The sequence below is a fragment of the Ostrea edulis genome, chromosome 2 (assembly GCF_947568905.1).
Source record: "Ostrea edulis chromosome 2, xbOstEdul1.1, whole genome shotgun sequence".
Classification (NCBI taxonomy): Eukaryota; Metazoa; Mollusca; class Bivalvia; order Ostreida; family Ostreidae; genus Ostrea; species Ostrea edulis.
Window position 1 is genome coordinate 30,207,559 of NC_079165.1, and position 20,986 is coordinate 30,228,544.

The window sequence follows — 20,986 nt, forward strand, 5'->3', positions numbered from 1 at the left end:
TTTGGAATGATAATTTTAGCAGTGCCCTTTGCAACATCATTAAACAGGTTCGTGCCATCCGTGGCGAGTTTCTCGCCCAACACAAGGAAGAATAATAGAAACAGCAACAGTCTCCAGTCTGTGTCCTTATCATACCACGAACAGTACACGTACGGATGTGCGTACAGACCTGCAATTGCAACAGAATATATACTACATCGTAACAATGGCAGACATGCTTTTAAAACATGAATGAAAATGGTTTTTTTTTAATCTGACTAAAGTGCAGACCTATGAAAGGTGAAGATAACGAACAGTGGTCAATCTCATAACTCCTATAAGCAATACAAAATAGAGAGTTGGGTAAACACGGAACCCTGGACACACCAGAGATTGGTTCAGGTGCCTAGGAGGAGTAAGCATCCCCTATGGAACGGTCACACCCGCCGTGAGCCCTATATCCTGCTCAGGTAAACGGAGTTATCCGTAGTAAAAATCAGTGTGCCAAGAATGACCTAACAATCGGTATGAAAGACGTCAGACAGTATTTGACCCAAAGATAGGTTGTATTGGCAAACTAAATCATTATAATGACCATAGAATTTGCGAAATGCTGACTTTAAAACGAGACTGTTGAAACTCATGTACCATCAACTTGCTTGTCAGTAGCCTGCCTCGATTTAAAAACTGATTATACGCAGAACAAGTTCTTACGTATCGAATCAGTTGAGAGACATAAACACCATGAGCAGGTGATAATGAATTATGGGAAGTTCACAACGAAGAAGCTGAAATTATCCCGTTTGTAATAGAGTTGAGTTGTTAGTTTGCCGTTGATATTCATTCTAACTAAAATGTCTGAATACAAAGCAGATGTGGATGACTCTGTGGTGTGTTTTAATTCGAGTTTACAGGGATACATCGAATCAACATATGAATAAAAATGATTATTGTTAATAGATAAACCGTCGTCGATATATCGAAATGTCGACTTGAAGACCACAGCAAGAGATTTTTTTCTTCTTATGTAGAAGCCTTTGAATAAACTCTGCTTTATAAGAATATAAAAACAGCTCAGCTAACAAAAGGAGCACAATTCGTGTCCATGGGAATTCCAACAGACTGTTGGAAGACCTGATCATCAAAGACTACGAATATGTTTTCAATGAAGAACTCTAGCATATTTTTTATTTCAACTTCCGAGTACTGTGCGTGGAATCAGAGTGGTGTTTAGCAAAGTAAGTTTTTGGGTGACTGATCACTAGATACGAGTATTTTTTCCCCCCATGATTTTGTTGAAGAAGCAACTGTCTATGATGTCAAAAAGTCTTTAACTTGAGGTGATGAAAATATTGTAACACAAATTGTAACTGGAACAAACCACACAGAATTCGCACGAACAAACAGTGCACGTGTAGGGTCGGCTTTAATAGAAATTTAAGCTTTTTAGGTGATCGTGATTTTCATACATGTAGTACGAAATAGTGCTTTTTCGAATGGTCATAACTTCCCGCTTTACAAAAATCATTTAAGAAATAAATCTTATTTTTGGAAATACAGAAGAATTCGAACCGCAACGCTTCACGCAGGCATACTTTTCACGGAGTGTGTTATTCACATTATACTATCGTTCCTAGACGATCAACCGGTCGCGGTAGTTCTGTGGTAGAGCGTTCGCTTCGTAACAGGAAGGTCTCGAGTTAAGAGTACCGTTCGTGCAAAGACCACGGCAACGTAGGTAACGATTGTTCCGTCACCTAACGCTCGGCATTGAGAAGTAATAATCACGGTTCTTTTGGGATTTATGACTATATTATAGTATTTAGAGCACTTATTCTTCCATTTTGCAGATTTGGGATATGATATATAGTATTTTGGAGCATGGTTCCGTTTTGCAGATTTAGAATGATATGATTTGCAGCTGTTTACAGTTTAGACGATATCAACCTCCAATTTTACAGAAATTGGATCTCTGATAGGGCATCATACTATCGTCGTTCTTGTAAAACAGGAGGTTATGTTCGTCCAGCAGTGAAAAAGCTAGAATATTCCAAAATTCTACAACACTCCCACTAACGTCAGGTCGTCTTCGTATGGTTTTACGGGAGTAAATCAAACGCTAATTTCAAACATGTGCTAAAAATACACTAAAATTGGAAACTAAAATTGGAATGAAATAAATATGTTTGGACTTGGTTGAGCAAAGGTGCATATACTGATCTATAGAGGACGTTACTAAATTAAACTGGGTTTGGATGTAATTATTGGTGTTTCATAATGGGCTTGTTTGGCTCTAGTACAAAAAGCATGAAGGTGTCATTTAATATTGTAACCGATGTTTAATCTTTTCACAAGAATATTTTAATAAGGGGTGGTTTCGACCAAGAGAGGTACTATCTTGGTGATTAGTTGTGAGTGCATAACGGAAGTAGCAACAATTCATTTAGAATAATTAAATTTAAATTATTATCTTGAAAATAAAGTTCGTTATAAATAAAGACAATGTTGTAATGCTTCTGGGGAGTGGAATCAATGCGTCAATTCACTGTAACCGAATTTTAAAATAAAGTGACAGTTGTCAGTTACTGAGAATTCAGAAAACAGTATGTTATATCCGTAAATTCGCTGTACTCCTAATGAGTTTTATTGTATATTAGATCTACATGTAGTTACTGAGAATTCAGAAAACAGTATGTTATATCCGTAAATTCGCTGTACTCCTAATGAGTTTTATTGTATATTAGATCTACATGTACGTCCAAACTGAAGCTCTGATGAAATCAATCTGTTCCAATACTATGTAGCATTGCCACACATTAACATTTATAACTGCTGGTTTTAATCTTCGGGTTACAATGCAAATGATATACTATTAGACTGTAATGTCTACGGTTATTACTATTATACTAAAATCTAGCGCAATTGTACTTGGATGGGCGTGTCATTCCTGTACTCTGTATGTAGATCTATAGGATCGGTGCATAAACGCAGACTGTCATGAAAAGTTTAAATGATGCATGCAATATTCTACTTACATTCTTCAGCCAGAGAAGTCATCGGGTGAACAGGTGACGTCAGAATGTTGCATCCAGAAACACTCGCCTGTGTATAATCACATGCACCTATTACCATGTTTATCCATGATGAACAACGGCAACAGAAAAAAATCTAATCCTTATAATCATATATTTGGTGTAAAAACACAATGAAATGAAGGCAGTTTACATCTTCAGTGCAGTGGGAACATATTCCTATTACTTAAATCCAAAGATTGCACAAAGTTAAATTTAAGCAATTTGTTACATAAAAATAAGAAATGCTACATAAAATCTATATAGCTGAAAAAGAATGTCTTATTTTAACATAAATAGCTAAAAGGGTTCTTGCCTGGCTTTCTGTACGCGTCGCTGTAGATCCGTTACCCGCGGATCACAGACAGATGAATGGTGTACTTTGGTGACCCGTCAATATAGGTAAACCCTGGTTCCATGAGGCGACTGGTACAATGCGTCATATGTGATGTTACATGGGTGACATAGCATTGACATGGATAATACGAGGAAATACAGGAATTCTGGACCTAAATTGAAACACTCAGACGGATGACATTTTCTGCTTATACCTCAATGTTGCCAAACCTATTTAATGGCGGATCAAATATATAATCCCTTTGTCAATCTTAATGATAATAAAAACAAGCCACAACAGTGATTCTAATTGCTTTTATCAGCGTAAAACGTCTTCAAAAAATCATATATATATATAAAAGTATCATTATCAAATAAAAAGAAAAACAAAACAAAGATATCACAGATATAACAAAACAATCATTTTATCAACAATTTGTTTCTCTTTTCTGAGAGTAACACCACGGTACAGAAAAAATGCATCAGGTGTGTCTAGACATCTGAAAAAGTCTCAGTTCTTCGAAACATTAATTTTATCCAGCAATGACAATACTTTGTTCCAATATTTTCATCCAATATACGAGAATATTGATAATGCACAGACTTCCTTATTTAAAGAAATTGTCATTTCTAAAACAAGTACATAATTTTGAAATTATGAAAAATTTATGAATGAATCTATACTCTTATCTAAAAGAATAAAAATAATAACAGAAATTTCAAAGACAGAAGAATTCCAATTTCCTCTCTTCTGACAAAATGAAGATGAATGAAATCTTACGAAAATCTCTTCAAATCTGCTGTTTACCACAGCAGTGAAAGATCTGTCAACCAAATGTAGTGCGACTAAAATCAGTTATCAAAAGCTGTTCAAACAAGGACCAAATTAGCATTTTCAAAGTAGGGGAGAGGGCAACAAAAGAGGGAGCAACAAATATTTTGGGGATAGCTAATTTTCTATCAGAAGTAATTTTTTTTTAAAAAGTAGGCTTTCCATTGATTATTTGATGTTCACTGGGGAAAAAAACCCCAACTCTGTGCATGCTTTAAAGGTAAGAATTTAAAATATCTTAAAACTAACTAATATATTCAATAAGTTTCATATCCTTTAAATAAACAAAAGAATTAAGACACATATACCACACACTGTTTTGATTAGATGAATTATTCCTGTAGGTAGATAAATGAGAGTTTCTTCTGGATAGACATCATTACATATAGAGAACACATGCCATGTAAACTGACTTGTTTTGATTTATGACCAGCACCTGGCAAGGTCATCTAGAGGACAAGACACAGGTTGCCTGGTCATCATGAACAAATATACACTTCTAACCTAAAAGCCATGTTTTGTGTAAAGCAGTTTTTCTGGTAGCTATCAAGAAATTACCTGCATGGAATATACTTTGCAAAACATGAAGCCTTAAGTTAAAGAATTTTACAAGTAATGGGCCACTTTTTGTGACAGATTGGTGGACGAATGGATGAGACCTAAAGTCCCAGTGCTTTCTACATGGAACAAAGTCATTCTAAGAACATTTGGTTTCATCATTTTTTGTTGAAAAACAATTTCTGCTATTTTTATAGTTGTTCCTGATCACAAAAGTGATCAATGATGCACATGTTTTAATAATGCAAGCAGAAAATAGAGTAGCTTTTGAAATGACATGTAAACAAAGTAATCCATCAAACAAATTCACTACACTTGATGCCCACAAAAATTGATGAAACCGCAGTGTATAGTTTAAAAAATTGGACAAATTTTCATCTCTGTCTAATACCCTCAATAATGCAAACTATGCATTGTTCTCATTATCAAAAAGTAAAATCCTGGATTCCACAAAACTCCTGAGCGTTATCAAATAAATGAAGCCCTATAAAAACATTCATAATTTAAAAGGTTATAAAACACTGCTCCCACAGTTCTACCATTCACCCGAGGAGACATTATTCCAAATCAAAATAGGCTGTATCTGTTACACTGCTCCCACAGTTCTACCATTCACCCGAGGAGACATTATTCCAAATCAAAATAGGCTGTATCTGTTCTATATGATGAATAGAGTCAGGAAGAACAGCTCTTTGAGCCACTTCTAGGTTAACTGGTTCTAATGGAATATCAACGAGCATTATCTCCACCTCTGCCTCTGACACTGACTCAGTCTCGCTAAGACTTCCTCTCTTTGACGACACATTATCAGTACTTCCATGCGGACTACGGCCTCGATTTGATTGGCTGCCCTTGGTGCCAGAACCAAGTTTTTGTGTCAGTCTTTTAGATGTAGTTTCTTGTTTTGCCACAGATTCTTGTTTGTGAGTAAAGACTCTACTGGTAGTGCTGGCAGATGTGACCCTGTCCTTTACTGTCTTATGTGAAGCTAATTTTTCATTGGATAGCTTATTTGCATTAGATTTCTACAATACAAAATAAAATGTAAAGCCATTTTTAATTTCACCATGGTTTGCTTACAAATGAATGCAGATCACATTTACTTGCATATATATGTATATATATATATTTATTTTATGAAATTTTTGAAGCTACAAAGTATTCAATATGAAAGGGATTATACATATAGTCAAAGCCTTATGTCAACAAAAAAACAAAAAGGTCCTTCTATTTGTAAACATTTGTATTTTCAAATGCTTAACATATACATGTAATAAAATCTGGTTCTCAAAACCTTTACCTCAAGCATACTGGTAAGTTTTGGGGGAGCTCTTCTGCTCTTAGGAAAGCCTTCCACACATACGAAATTTGAGACTGTAAAGTTACATTTTAGGCATGAGTAGTTTGTTGAAAGCCAGTTAAAAATGCATTTATAACAACATCTACAATACATTTGTACATTCTGATATTGGAAATTCATGACGTACTGGTTCGTAGATGAGTTTGGAGATCTTCTGAAAGAATGTCCCAGTTCTCTGTGTTTATCACCTGATGAATGTGCATCTTTAGGAAATTTTCACACATCTTTACGAGTGAGGAAATAAATTTTTCAAACTCCTAAAACAAACGATTAAAAAGATACTTTGTACATTTCAACTATCATTTAAAACAAAATATTAAAAAAAATACATTGTGCATTTCAAGCATGATTGTGCATGATAATAAAGTATTGCAATGACTGTTTCCCAAAGTCATTACAGCACGATATGCATTCACAAAATAAAGCCTTTTCATTGGTGATTGATAGAGTTCTTAAGCATTTACCACTATGACAATATCAAGTGATAGTGTGGAATGCATCTTAAATCCAAAGCATGAATAAATTTTATCATAAATACTTATAGAAATCACATGCAGGATTTTTACACTCACAGTCCAGGCAAAGTTTGTAAATGTAGGGTGCAGATGCAGGTGCATTACCAATGCGAGATTAGTACACATGTACTTGTACTAAGGGCCTCACATCTATCAGGAATCAACATTAAAACTGCAGTTCTGAATGCAATATCCAAACGAGCTTGGTCAAAATAAAGGCGAACAGAAAACAACTAGCTCAAATGTAGATCCCATATAGCAGTAGTAGGTATTCTAGATGCAACATCCATGCAAAGTCAATGTAGAATATCATGTTTTTAGGGAATGGATATGTCAAAAACCTTTCACATGGTTGTTCATTTAGCATTATACACTGTGCAAAGTGCTTGATTTATAGATGTCTGGTCAATGTAAGGCTCATCTATTTATTCCATACTCCTCAAAAACTTTAATTCAATCACTAGGTTCATATGCAGTATCCAAAAACTAGTTTAGTGATATGCAAATAAAGGCCTTATGTGCTAGCAGGCATGGAGATGAAAATCAAGGTGAGGCAGCTAATACTGACTACACATATCTTGACACAATCTCCATGAATGATTGGACAATGTTTCTAGTGAATGGCCCTGTCCAAAACCTTTAAACTTTAACCCTAGCACAGTGAATCTATAGTGACACTTTGGTGACTGAGACTTGCAGTACTGTATACAGGGAAATATTCGCCCACGTTTTAATTTTGTCCCTTTTGCCCTTGTTGCCCATTTTCTTTCTTATCTCTCTTTCAACAAAACTGCATCTGGGTAAACTGGGGTGAAACCATTTGCAAGTGCAGAAGGGTGGGTAATAAAATGGGGCAAAAATAACCTTGTCTGCAGTATATAAGAATATCTGTTCAGTTCGTAGACTGATCTACACAGATTAATATTGCTCATTTCCTACCTCTGTATTTCTGCCCAAAACCTCTTCCTGTATCTGTGTCAGGTTTTTAGCCATCTGGGTCAAACTGACATAAGCACCACATGCTGTTTTTAAGGACAGTGACTTCACCACACTCTCGAACAGCTCCTCCAAGAAGCAGATCTTGAAGGCAAGACCCTGTATTAAGATAAATATTCATTACTATTTTCAAATTGAATTTTTAAAGCAACATAACCACTAAATCTGAAACTTTTACTTTGTTGTATAAATGAGCTATTACGATAGTTTAACCATAATCATTAATAAAATTAAAACTAAGTTTAAGAATTTATGAAAACAGATTTCAGTTCTATTGAATGTATAGCATTATCTAGAAATAAATTTTTGTACGGAAAAACAGTAATGTAATTTTGCTTCATTCAGATCCAATGAATAGGTTTTTTTTACACAAACATTAATAATAAAAGTAAATTTTTTCTTTCATTGAAATAATAAATCACAATTTTACAAAAAAATTATGACACCAAATGCTTCAAAGTTTAATGATTTGTCACATTTCAGAACTAAATACACTGTACCCATCATGCTTGATCATAGATTGTTTTAAAAATGCATTCCTAGCTTTAAACAGAATATCTCTCTTTAAAAATACTAATATTACATAATACCTGTATTTTATTCAAATTATTAGTTTCCTTGGCATATTGATCACGACAAATGTTACAAAGAATGAAATTCGTTGATACTTTTGAATCGAATTTGGACACAAAGATTAATGATTTAAAGTTCAAAATTTGTTTAACCTTGTCCAGATTCATAAAATGCTCGCTGTTAATGAGTTTGTCAAAGTTTTGGCTTGTGAACTCTATGGCACTGTCCATTAATAGAGTGATGTAATGGAGGACAGTCTCACACCACTTTAAGTGAGGGATTGTTCTGTTCAGTTTATGGCATTCCAGCATCACTTCAAGGACATTTAGAATGTTCTACAAATCAAAAATCAACCATTAATTAATTTCAGATCAGTGCACAGGGATCTCTGTGCAAAAGCAAAATCATTTTAACTTAAGTCACAATTACAACTTGTTCTCATTCACAATGTTGCAATTAATAACAAAATTATATTTCATAACAGCACACATGAAAATTAATCTATTAACAAGACATGATTATCATCTGCCGATTATAAAGTCTCCCAATCGCAGTAATGGTTGTATAAAAGTGGGCTTTTTCCGAGTACTACTATTCGCCAACACATTAATAACTCCTTTCCACAAAATCCATTTCAACGAGAGACATTAAAATAAAGTGTAGAATATGCCTGTCAATCGTTGAGGAATGATATATTTATTTATATTTTCATCTTTATAAAAGTAAGTAGTCAAGGTCACTGGGGACACTTGACCTTTAAACTAGTTTGTAAATCACAAAATCCTTTTATCATTTCTGAATATTCCATGTTTCTAAAGTAATATGATTTTTTATGATCAAGGTCAAAGGTAAGGTCATGGGAGATACTAGTTTGTCGGTCACAACATTCTTTTATTATTTCTGAAGATTTTATGTCTTTATCTGTCTGGTTCTAAAGTAAAACAAGTTTTTATGATCTAAGTCAAAGGTCAAGTTCAAAGGAGTCATATGACCTTGATACTAGGTTTGTATCCTCTCATAATTTCTGAAGATCTCATATCTCTATCAATCCCAGTTCTGAAATTATACCAGTTTTTATGGTCAAGGTCACTGGAGTCCCTTGACCTTGATACAAATTTGTAGGTCCCATCATCCTTTCTGAAGATCCCATGTCTCTATCAGACCTGTTTCTGAAGTAATGCCAGTTTTATGTTCAATGTCAGAGGTCAAGGTCACCAGAGTAACTTGACCTTGATATAAGTTCATAGGTCCTATCATCCTCTTATTATTTTCGATGATCCAATGTTGCTATTAGTCCCAGTTCTAAAGTTATACCAGTTTCTATGTTCATGGTCACTGGAATCCCTTTACCTTAATACTAGTTAGTTTGTAGGCCCTGTTATTCTCTTTTCATTAGACCCCAGGAATCTATCTATCATATTTGTGAAGTTCTATTTGGTGAATTTCGGATTTCATTTTTCCCCTATAGAGTTCTGTTAGCATCCACCCCCATTTGATCCTCCTAAAATATACCCTTACCCTCTTCAATCTGAAAACAAAAACCATTCTGCACAACTACATACTTTGGCCTATCATATCCTTGAATATCTAATACTTTCATCTACAGGTGATGGAGAATGGCTGCAGATATTTTAGGGTGTGAGAAAGAAGAGGAACAAGAAGCAGAAGAATAGGAACCAAGCAAAACAATAAGTCTCCAAACTTCGTCAATATGTCATAATAATTTTAAAAAATTAACAGGTACATGCACACATATGATGAAAAGCAAACACTGCATTAAAGTGTCATAAAACCTGTTTTTAGAGAAAACAAGTTAGAGTGAATCTATTTTAAAATAAAATGATTATTTTTCCTTTCACATGAAGGACAAAAAAGGAATTTTGATTGGATGCAAGGAAATATGGTTTAATGGATACCTTGGATTCCTCTTATTGAGGTTTCATTGCTGTTTCCTGCTGATATTTGTAGTTCAACTGTTTTAAGTACATATACATGTGTGCAAGAATTAGAAAAGTATACCTTGCTCTGTTAATTGATTAATTGCTATGTTAATTTTGCTAATCACTTGCCAGACTTGATACTGCTGCATTATAACAGACTTCTAAGTGTTCTGGGGGTAAGCTAGCAAACGCCTTGGTTCTCCAGACTTTGACTCTATTGTTGTTTATCCACTTTGCACATCGCTCCTGGATTTCAGCCATGTTGTAAGAGACAGCCAAACTAAATGTATCTACTACCCCCACCTCACAGACAGCACAGGGCTGGAAATAAAACAAACACAAAAATTCAACGCCATACTAAGAAATTAGTACCACTGGGAGCATTTAGTATTAAGGAGGTACTCTACATCATCATAATGGCTCGCTTCCTTTTAAAACCTGGATGAAAATATAAATATCAGCAACATTCGTCTATTCATTTAAAAAATCATCGCCTAACCGAGTAGCTCAGTAGGTTAGCATGTCGACTGGATGAACTGTAGATCATGTGTTTGAGTCCAGCAGGGTTTTAAATTTTTTTTTTCAGATTGCTTTCTACTAAAACTGCATTTTTTGACTAAATAAAGTAAATTTGAAAGTTTTCAATTTCAAAATATTGTTGTACATGTATATATTCTCCACTTTTCATCCTTATCAAATTTCTCTGGTGTACATGTAGCATACCTCCTTAATAATCTGGAATTGAACAGTACTCCTACTTAATATTGGAACAGAATGCAATTTGAGTTTTTGTTAAATTGAGCATTAACTATACTAATGATATAATCAACATAAAAGCCCGGCCTTTGATTTATCATATCAAGTATTAAGTATTTTGGAGTAATTTCTTCACTAGTTAACTTAGTACGGGTAACAGCTTACACATTACACAAATGTTCCAAACCATAATGTAGCTGAAAGATTCATATAAAAATTTCCCTTAAATGCAGTTGGTATACAAATGGAGAAAAAAGAGAGTCTCCATTGCAAAACAATTATGGAGAAGCTGCCAAAAGCAACACTTATTAAATAACATAATTCATATACTTCTTTCTAGTTTTTCCCAGAACAGCCAGAAATGACACCTGTTACATCATTAACTACACGTTTCCTTAAGTCTAACCCCCCACATCCACAAGAAGGTCAAATCATATAACCTTATGGAAGAAATGGCAGTAATCTCTTCGCAGATTATACAAGACCACATCCCTGAGGCCCTCCAAACCATACATGTCCGCCACCATGATCAGTTCACTGATTGTACAGCTCTCAATGATGTCAGTCACTCCCCCATACAGGTACAGCAAGGTTTGTTCCATCACTGCTGGAGTTACACTGTAATAAATCATATCAATTCATCTCATTGAATTCTACCTTCAAAATACATGCATATGTGGAACTGTGCATTTAAAACAAAAATGATTTCTAGAAACTTTAATTTAATTTTGATAGTCCCCTGTCAGTGAAATATGAGTGGACAATAGGTTTCGTCTGTCTTTCCATTCATCTGTCTGTCCCACTTCATTTTGAGCATAGATACTCACTCAGCCATCTTCGCTAGCCAAGCATCCGATTCACTTATTTTTAGGAGATGAGAATATTGGACACTTGGCTAGTGAAATGTCACTTAAGCTTAGTCAGTAACAATCATGAATTTACTGTGTAACACTCCAGTGACAACTTATATTTCACATTTGACCTCTACCCTCAGTTGACCTATTTTCACTAGGAAAACATTTGGCGAAATCTTAAACAATACCCTTCCAATTTGATTTCATGAGAATCACTTTCCATCCATGATCCAGACAGCATAGCTTCAAAGTAGGCTGATCTGGCTGTCAGCAATGACCTACAACAAAAAGACATGGAGGAATGTCATTCCAAAGAAAAATTCCCCAACCATAATTATTACAGCTAATCTCTACACCACTACTGGACTGTAGAACATTTTCAGGTTCTGTAAATACCCTCATCTGTATAACCAGACTAAATGTCCTGAATTGCCCGATGAAATGCTATTAATTAAGGGAATCTTGACTTATCAGAATTATGTACAACATCAAAGCGTTTCAAAGGTAATACAATGCATTAATCATTCAGACAGAGGCAAACAATCTCAGTGATCTGTTCTACACAAAAATTTAATGTCTTCCTGAGATGAAAAATTCTAATTTATGTTCTCGTCTCTTGTTCAGCTCACCTGTGAGCCTTAAAATGGACATCAGACACCGTGATGATGCAATCATAGTCCATGTTCTGCAGGTAACCTCGAAGAAGATCCTCTCCCATAACACTGCATGTATCATACGGTACTGTGATGTCATATGACATCTTGATCAGTTCTGACAAATTGTGCGTTTCTTCTACAACATCTTCTGCATCACTTAATTCTAAATCCTCAGCATCACTTAATTTTAAATCCTCCTCATTTTTTGCAGTTTCTGACTTATCTGAGTTACAATGTTCACACACAGTTTCCTGTCCATAAATCTTTAATTTGTTAGCAGTAACAGCGTCTTTCAATGCAACATTTTCCCTTACACAATTCCTCACTTCATCTTCAACATTTTCATTAGATTCCATTTTAACACACACATCCTTTTTCTGACTTGTCCCATTCACTACAGCACATTGACCCCCTGCTGGTTCAGCCCACTTTAATGTCACCTCCCCATTCATGCAGTGTCCTTCCTTTCTACTCCTCTCCTCTTCCTCCTCCTCTTCGGAGTCAGAAGATCCCTCCTCCTTTTGATCAGGTTTCTTCTCTGTTAACAGGGACAGGAGATAGTCCACCATGGTATGCCCCGCTGCTATGTCCACCTCATCAATCTCCCCATCCACAGAATTCACGTTGTACAGCTGACTGTAATCACAAAAAAGTAAACAAACATTAATAGTCAGTGTGCAATAACTTTTTATAGTATACATAATTTTAAAAATTACATTTTTAAAAATTTTGTGCAAATAATCATATGCTTGTCTTTTGTGACATGTTGATAAGTTAATTATTTTATGAATTATTGTTCTATATGAAATTTTACATGTGAACTGTGATTATGTACTTTCAACTGTCTAGTTCCCAAATAAATCATTATTATACAAAGTATCTTATTTACATCAGAAATCATGAAAAGTACATGTATTTGTACATCATTCACATTAAGAATATCTTGCATCTATTTAAACTCATTAGAGGAGACAAATGACTACAGTACTAGGCGTAAGCTATATGTGCCATGAAATGGCTACTGATCTCTTTCCACTTACTGAAATAGAATAATCATGGTGTCATAATCCAACCAAGCTGGCATGGTCAAAATTCTGGAATGGGACTCAGCACTGGATAATTCTAAAAGCCTCTCATAAATTCTTTTACTTCTGCAAAATCAAAAAGCAACCTTGCAGTTACTCTCAGAGTGATCTATACTGAACAAGTATATAACATAACCGAGTTTACTGGTTACGAGGACAATAACAAGTTTATTAACCTCCATAGAGACATGAACTGTTTCCTGAGGAGCAGTTCAGGGACACTCTGCTGTCAATGGTGACAATAAACTATTGCTATTTCCAACAGCCATGAACTGCATCACATCCAGTATAATTCAAAAAGTGTGATGCAGGAGGTCATGTGGATTACAGGAGGTCATGTGGATTACATACATTCAGCACATGCACAATTAATATAGGACTACCCATTCACAGGTGCACTAAAACTTTTCCCATCATTGAAAAATTCAGTGTTCACCAAGAGGTACTTTTGGTTAAACTTGCTCACATTCCTATACTTTGATGGGAAAAGTTTGAACTGTTTTTGTGAAAGGGTCGTCATCTATACCCATGCAGAATTATCCATCAGGTAAATAAAGCAAATTAACAGTGAGAATAGGGCCACGTGCAATGCTGATAAATAGTTTCATGACAATATTTCAGAGATCTGTTGAACACATGTTAAAATTACCTAGTTTTAATGAAAAATCTGTGCACAGGAATCGCTCGATTTCCAACAATTATTTCCAAGTCTGAATGCACTTCTTCGTCCAACATTCTGAAATTTTTCAAAAACAAGCACAGTTCAAAAATAATCTTATATGACTGTGTGTAAGAACTACGTAAATCGGCAACCTTTCACAACCAGACAACTGCACGATTTACTTGCCTTATGTATGTTTATGCACCACCTACAAAACATCAAAATTATGTGCAAATTTCATACCTTCCAATGTCTTTTTGCATTTGTTTGGCAAGTGTCAACTTTAGACGGGATCGTTCTCTCTCACTTTTATCAAGAAATGCTGGATTATGAAACTTTTCCTTTGGCCTTGCCATTCTCTGATTTTTGTCCACTACAGAAATAAAACATTTCATGAAATTAGCAATGTACTCGTTCATAATGAGATGTGTAGTGAGCATTCAGAGCAAAATAATTACCTTGATTATCTAAATTTGGCTTAATGATAAATTAAATCTATTCTGTTGTTCATATTTCAAATCTATTGTTGTTCATATACTATACATTTGCTGTTTATGTAATAAGCTCTGTGGTACAAAAAAATTCAGTTGAACTTCAGTATCTCAAACATCAATATCTCGAATTCCATGGATATGTTGAAATGAGTTTAAAGTCCCAACTACATTTTCTTTACATGTTTTAACCTCAAAATCTTGAATCCACGAATTTTTATATCTAAAAGTTTTTTCTTTGCCCCCTAGTATAGTTTGAGATAACAAGGTTTGATGGCTGTTGGTTCCACAGTAGGAAAATATTTTATCTAGCATTTGCCAATAATCATTTATATTTGGCAGTGCCCAATTAGTTCACTTCTTTGTTTGGCAGCTCCCTACTATTCATCTGGTGACTGCCAGTTATAATCTAGAAGCTGTCAACTAAGCATCCTCGCTAGCCACGGTTACTGAGTCCAGTAGTACCACCCTACCCCAATTGACATAATGTAAACAGAGACAATAGTCATGGCTTGCAACGATGTCAGCTAAGGAACCTGTTAAATTTATTTACACAACCATCTGTCAATTTCATCTTAAGAGGAGTTTTTGCAATGTGTCAGATTTGCTGGAATGGCCAAATGAAACAGATAATATTTTAATTGTTATTCAAAGATACAGTATACCTTTACAGAATTTTGAGTAATGAAGGAGGAAACTTCTCTACACAGTGACAACTTTCTTCGATAATGGATTATTTTATCTAAATTGAGCATGATTCTGCAATTCTTCCAATTTAAATGTTACAGATACTTCACTCTTTATGAAAATCCTTGCACCGAATATTGCAGGCATTTTCACTGAATAAATTTTTGTGAATAAGTATATCATTCTAAGAGCTGACTTGTAATCTGTCATACTTCCTCATTTCAATATAAGGTACAATTGAAATACTAGTATGTGATTTCCATACATGTGATAAATTCACTGACACAATGGGTGAGACCGTGCTTATTTTGGACAAGATTTAGGGGTCTTGAAGTAAGATTTTTATTGGCAACACAACAACCCAGATTCTGACAAATTTCCCATACATCAGTCAATGATATTAAGATTTGCAAACCACAAGCCATTTGGGCAACCATTTTCAGGAAATCCACATGCCCGAACTCAATTTCACTTGCCCGAGAAAAAAAAAAGTACAAAAAAACCTGCCTATCTTCGTCGTTGTCCTTGCGCTTTGGTGCTTTGCCAGGGACTGCCCTGGTAAAATACTTTAAGTTTAAGACTGACATTGAATAATGAAAGTCGTTAAAAATGAAAGTAAATTATACGGATGCGAAATCTGAATAATTTTCAAGACAAATCCGGAACAGACAGAGTGAAGATGCGTAATTAATGGGACGAATGACTTTGTTTGGGGCGAGTTATTCTAATTTTATGACTTGAGCATGCGTGTAATATTTATTTACTTCCAATTGTCAAATTAAAACTCCGACGGGTAATTTTTTTTTTACAAGCCAGTCGGACTTGTTGCCAAGCGGATTTTACAAGTCTGACAGGAAAATCACTGGCCACAGGTGTTCAGACTACCGCTAATTTCGCAGACTGCCATTCATGTATGTTTTGTTGTTTTGAAACAAAAAATGCTCCTCCTTTTCAAACAATACCATCATCATTTATTAAAATTACGTATATACTGTAATACATGTTTGAAATGAAAATATAAAAAACAGATAAAAAAAAATTAAACCATACCTATCGAACTTAATTTTTTTTTTAGTCCAAATGGTGTAGATTCCAATACAAGTGCGAAAACATACATTTCTCCATTTTGAATCTCATGTACCCAAGTTAATGTCATTCTGAGATGTTACATAAAATCCATAAAAGCAAGTAAACCATATTTTCTTAATCATATTATATAATCACTCCTCAATTAACGTGATTGTACCATGTCTCCTATGATTGTAAATTTGCTAAACACTGATGCTGAATATGACGTCATACATGTAATGCGTTGCTTGCATCAACTGCGTTATATTTCCCGCATTTAATGAATAGGCAGATCAAATTTCTAAAGTCGTGTAACAAGGTGATAGGATGCTTTGATATATGTTAGGTGCTAACTTTGGAATATTTTTTTCCCTGTTATTGATATAGATACTATGCCGATACTTTTTGCATCGCCCTCAAACAGGTCACACCGCAAGACATATTTTAAGTACAAATTATACAACATTTTTAAAAATAAGGGATGTATAAATTTTCTATAGTGTTAAAAAGTTGAATTATATTTCCCCTCCCTATACAACTCAATATAAATGTTCCCTACTGTTTTAGACTCAAATGAGAAATCATGGGGGTAAATTACATTCCATACTGTAAATTGTATTCATTTGTTTTCCCTTATACAAATTTATTCTCTAAAAAAAAAATTGGTAGTAATATGTCTTACGGCGTGACCGTTTTTGAGGGCGAAACAAAAAATATTGGCATTAGTATCTATATCCAAAACAGGACAAAAAACAACCCGAAGTTAACACGAGGACAGAGCTGTATCAAAGCATCCTAATTTTGGACATTTGATCCGCCTATATATTGAATGCGGGAAATATAATGCAACTGATGTAAACAGTACATTGTGACGTCATATTCAGCGTCGTTATTTAGCAAATTTACAAACATAGGAGACATGACGTTAATCGAAGATTGATTAGGCCTATATATATGATTAAGAAAATAAGATTTACATGCTTTTACGGATTTTATGTAACATCTCAGAATGACGTGAACTAGGGTAGACGAGATTCAAAAAGGAGGAATACATGTCCATGCGCTAGTATTCCAATCGACGCCATTGGGACCAAAATTTTCAAGTTCCATAGGTATGGTTTAAGTTTTCATTATTTTCCTTTTAAACATGTATATACGTGTTACCTATAGGGAGAGTTCCTCTCTCACGGCACTTCGGGCCGTGAGAGGGCTTCGCCCTCTAGTAAGAGTCCTTAAAATGAACACATGTTTACTTTAGTAAACTTTCATGGATTTGTTATGTAAATAAACATTACTCATCCAAAACTAAGTTACAATATTCGATAGAGAAATAATTTCATAGAATCCGAGAAGATGCGATAATAGTACGGTTGTGTCCTGATTAAAAATAACACTATACGTAAATATTCATCTACACAGAAATAGTACACTTACCAAGTTACTAATTATCAATTTCAGAAACACGCACCATCAAAATATCTATTACGCAGAGATATAAAGCTTTATGTCTCTGTAGTAAGTACAAGTTCCAAAAACACCGTGTTTACAATAGGAAATGTAATTCGCTACATAGTACTAAAAGCGTAAACGCGAACAGAAAATTTCCGGACACTAAATACTTTAGGTCTCCACCAAACCCTGACTAAAGTACAGACCTATATCATAAATATATTAATTTATAATATAGGTCTGTACTCTAGTCAGATTGCATCAAACCCCTTTTCAATGTATTTGTAACTTTATATCGATTCAGTCATCTTCACCACCTCTAACTGCACGACAGACCTGTACAATTTACCATGCTTTTATTGATTGTGTATATATTCCTATAATGCAATATTTCTTATATTCATGACACGACTTGGTGGATTTTTGTACTCTTGTATTGATGTTTCCCTGAGAATGTGTATTTATATGATTTTCAGGCGGCCTAGTTTGAAAAGAAAATGCATGAATGAGGACATGAATATGCAACGCTTCACATGTTACCGCTTCGTGAAGTATATGCTGGCGTAAAGAGTAGAAGGTTAGATGTCGTGATGTATTTTCAAAAATAATTGTTTAACAAAACCAATAAAGGTTTAGACTTACTAACTAAACATATGGGAATGTAAATATTAGGGAATACAATAGGATAATATAAACAATTTTTATCTAAATGTGAACGTGTATAAATGTGTGTGTGTAAAAACATATATGGAGCGCCAAATTAAAATAAACTTAAATAATTGAAGATATCTTTAATTATTTGAAGATATCATCATTCATTTGATGTGCACAATAATTCAATAATTAAAGATTATCTTCAACTCTGATTTATTACACACATTTAAATTGAATTGCGATCGTTGATAGCATAAGTTCTTCTGCTGAATTGAAACGCGCTGTATAACTGAATGACTGCTCTCTTCAAATGAATTGACGACATAAAAAAAAAATGAATTGATACGCGCTACAATTTAATTACAGAGAGCAATAATTCAGTTAACTCTTCAATGGAATTAATTATTCATAGATTCAGTTGATGCGTGCAATAATTCTTTTAGAGAGAGCAACTATCTGTTTAGCGATATTTTCAATTCAACATATCCACAATTGAATTAATGGTCTCTTTAATATTGAATTGTTGCTCTCTTTTAAAAGAATTGATGCGCGCATTTAGGTAGTACCAAACACCTGTAAAATTAGTTTCGCTTATATCTTAATTCCATAAATGAAATCTCCATGATACTAATATTCAATGATGTTCTGAACAAACTAATATAATCCTGGCACGTATTTTGGCATATTCTGAAAAATATGAGAGACATCTAATATATTGTAGATCTGGGAGTCTAATTCTTGAATGCATTTATTACATCTTTGGGAGATTTAACTGTCTATCAAAAAATAACAGGTAACTTTTGTTGTGTAGCTAGTGGATACCTGGTATTTGGATACACGTATCACCAGTCTTTTGTCTTTGGGCAAAGTATAATGAAGGTGAAGGTCATATTTTAAGGTTAAAGGTTAAATATGATGACATCATTTGCCGAATGTGTCATTTTTTCTTAATCTAATTTTTCTAACATGAATAATACATTTCCTTTAAAGAAGCCTTTCAATGCGATGTTTGGTTTAAGATTTGTTATTGACGAATCATGCATGTTACATATTGTAACGCTATGTACACAGATGTATCAATTACAATATATTTTGTCGAAATAAATAGATCATTATTTTTGTAAAATCTCTATAATTTTACGTAGGGCACATTCTTATCACGAAAGTTTAATTTCACATTCTTTTAACTGGGTTATGGTACCCTATATCTGAAATTAAGTGGAGAAAAATTATAGCATAAATTTCTTTTATACCATGCACAATAAGAGGTTTTGTTCCTTAGAACAAAATATTAAAGTTTTGTTGTTGTTGTTTTTTTTAAATGAACTTGATTTGATTTGAACATATTTTATTGTATATACTATATACAAAAGGATTAGAAACAAGTTCTTGCAACTTACGAGTTCTTCTCCTTATAGAAATAGAATAACACACAATTGTCATTAATATACAGTAAATAGTTAATACAATAATGGTACATATAGGTATATTCTATAAGTAGTAGTACAATATAGCATTAATTGAATCTTTTGGTTTCTTGAATGTACGTCTGAACATTTGAAAAAAAATGAACTTAAGGAAAACATTTGTACGCATATGTTTGGCACTACTTTATTTCCTTATGCAAAATCCTTGTAAATAATTAACGATATCTTCAATTGAATCAAAGAGATTATAAAACCATTTATACCGAGCTTGCTAGCAATAATTTCACCACATTGATGCGCGCATCAATTGAATTGACAAGAGCAACACTTGATTTGGTGCGCGCATCAATTCAGTTATTGCGCAATAATTGAAATGATGATATCATCAAATAATCAAAAATATTTTCAATTATTTGAGTCCATGTTAATTTGGTGATCCATAAACATTCCATACTCGTCATTTAGGTCTAATCAGTGCTGTGTGGCAATTCGCGGATCATCTTTGTGAGAGGAGCGGGTGCTAGATCCGCCACTGCAACAAGTCTCCGTAGCTTCAGGGAGTATATAGAAATATACAATCCGGGGTAAGTTCCAGGATACAACAGGGAGTTCGCCCCTGATATTAAACCTAATCAAATTCACTTCGTATGAAACTTAAATGACGAATCTCATAATCTCCTGTATGTACAGTTGTATGAGAAAAGCCATTCTGGTGTTTTCAACACCCGGTTTCAGACCATGATATGGTTTCTTTCCTTACCACAACTTGCTAGCCAATCCGAATGCGTCATTCTTGGTACGTGGGAAATGATTGGTAAAAGTAACTGTCGCGTGCATGAATTCTGGAATTCTCCGGGTCTCTCTGACCATTGCATTTTACAAAATCGATTCTATGATATCTTGGTCACGGGACCGGACTAACCAGTTATAAATACAAGGAAACACACGAGGGCAATATATTTTGTTGACATGTAACTATAGATTTATCGAAATGAAATTCAGCCAATAAAACTTCAGGAAATTATTCAGTCATACACA

The 20,986-nt window shown here is 34.3% G+C and overlaps 1 protein-coding gene across 2 annotated transcripts; it reads right to left on the reverse strand.

The window, feature by feature from the left end:
* Nucleotides 1-3,686: 3,686 nt before the first annotated feature.
* Nucleotides 3,687-17,989, reverse strand: LOC125678256 (BTB/POZ domain-containing protein 8-like). Of its 2 annotated transcripts, none has more exons than XM_048916552.2 (13): nucleotides 17,853-17,989; nucleotides 14,416-14,545; nucleotides 14,161-14,247; nucleotides 13,467-13,577; nucleotides 12,400-13,062; nucleotides 11,959-12,048; nucleotides 11,357-11,534; nucleotides 10,290-10,481; nucleotides 8,373-8,555; nucleotides 7,591-7,746; nucleotides 6,264-6,393; nucleotides 6,077-6,150; nucleotides 3,687-5,801 (listed from the first exon to the last, which is right to left on the reverse strand). In XM_048916552.2, exons 2-13 carry the CDS (start codon nucleotides 14,526-14,528, stop codon nucleotides 5,382-5,384), a joined length of 2,397 nt encoding a protein of 798 aa, XP_048772509.1. In that variant the 5' UTR covers nucleotides 14,529-14,545; nucleotides 17,853-17,989; the 3' UTR covers nucleotides 3,687-5,381. The 2 variants fall into 2 exon arrangements, with proteins under 2 accessions (XP_048772509.1, XP_048772508.1); XM_048916551.2 differs by having other exon boundaries at nucleotides 17,887-17,968.
* Nucleotides 17,990-20,986: the final 2,997 nt, after the last annotated feature.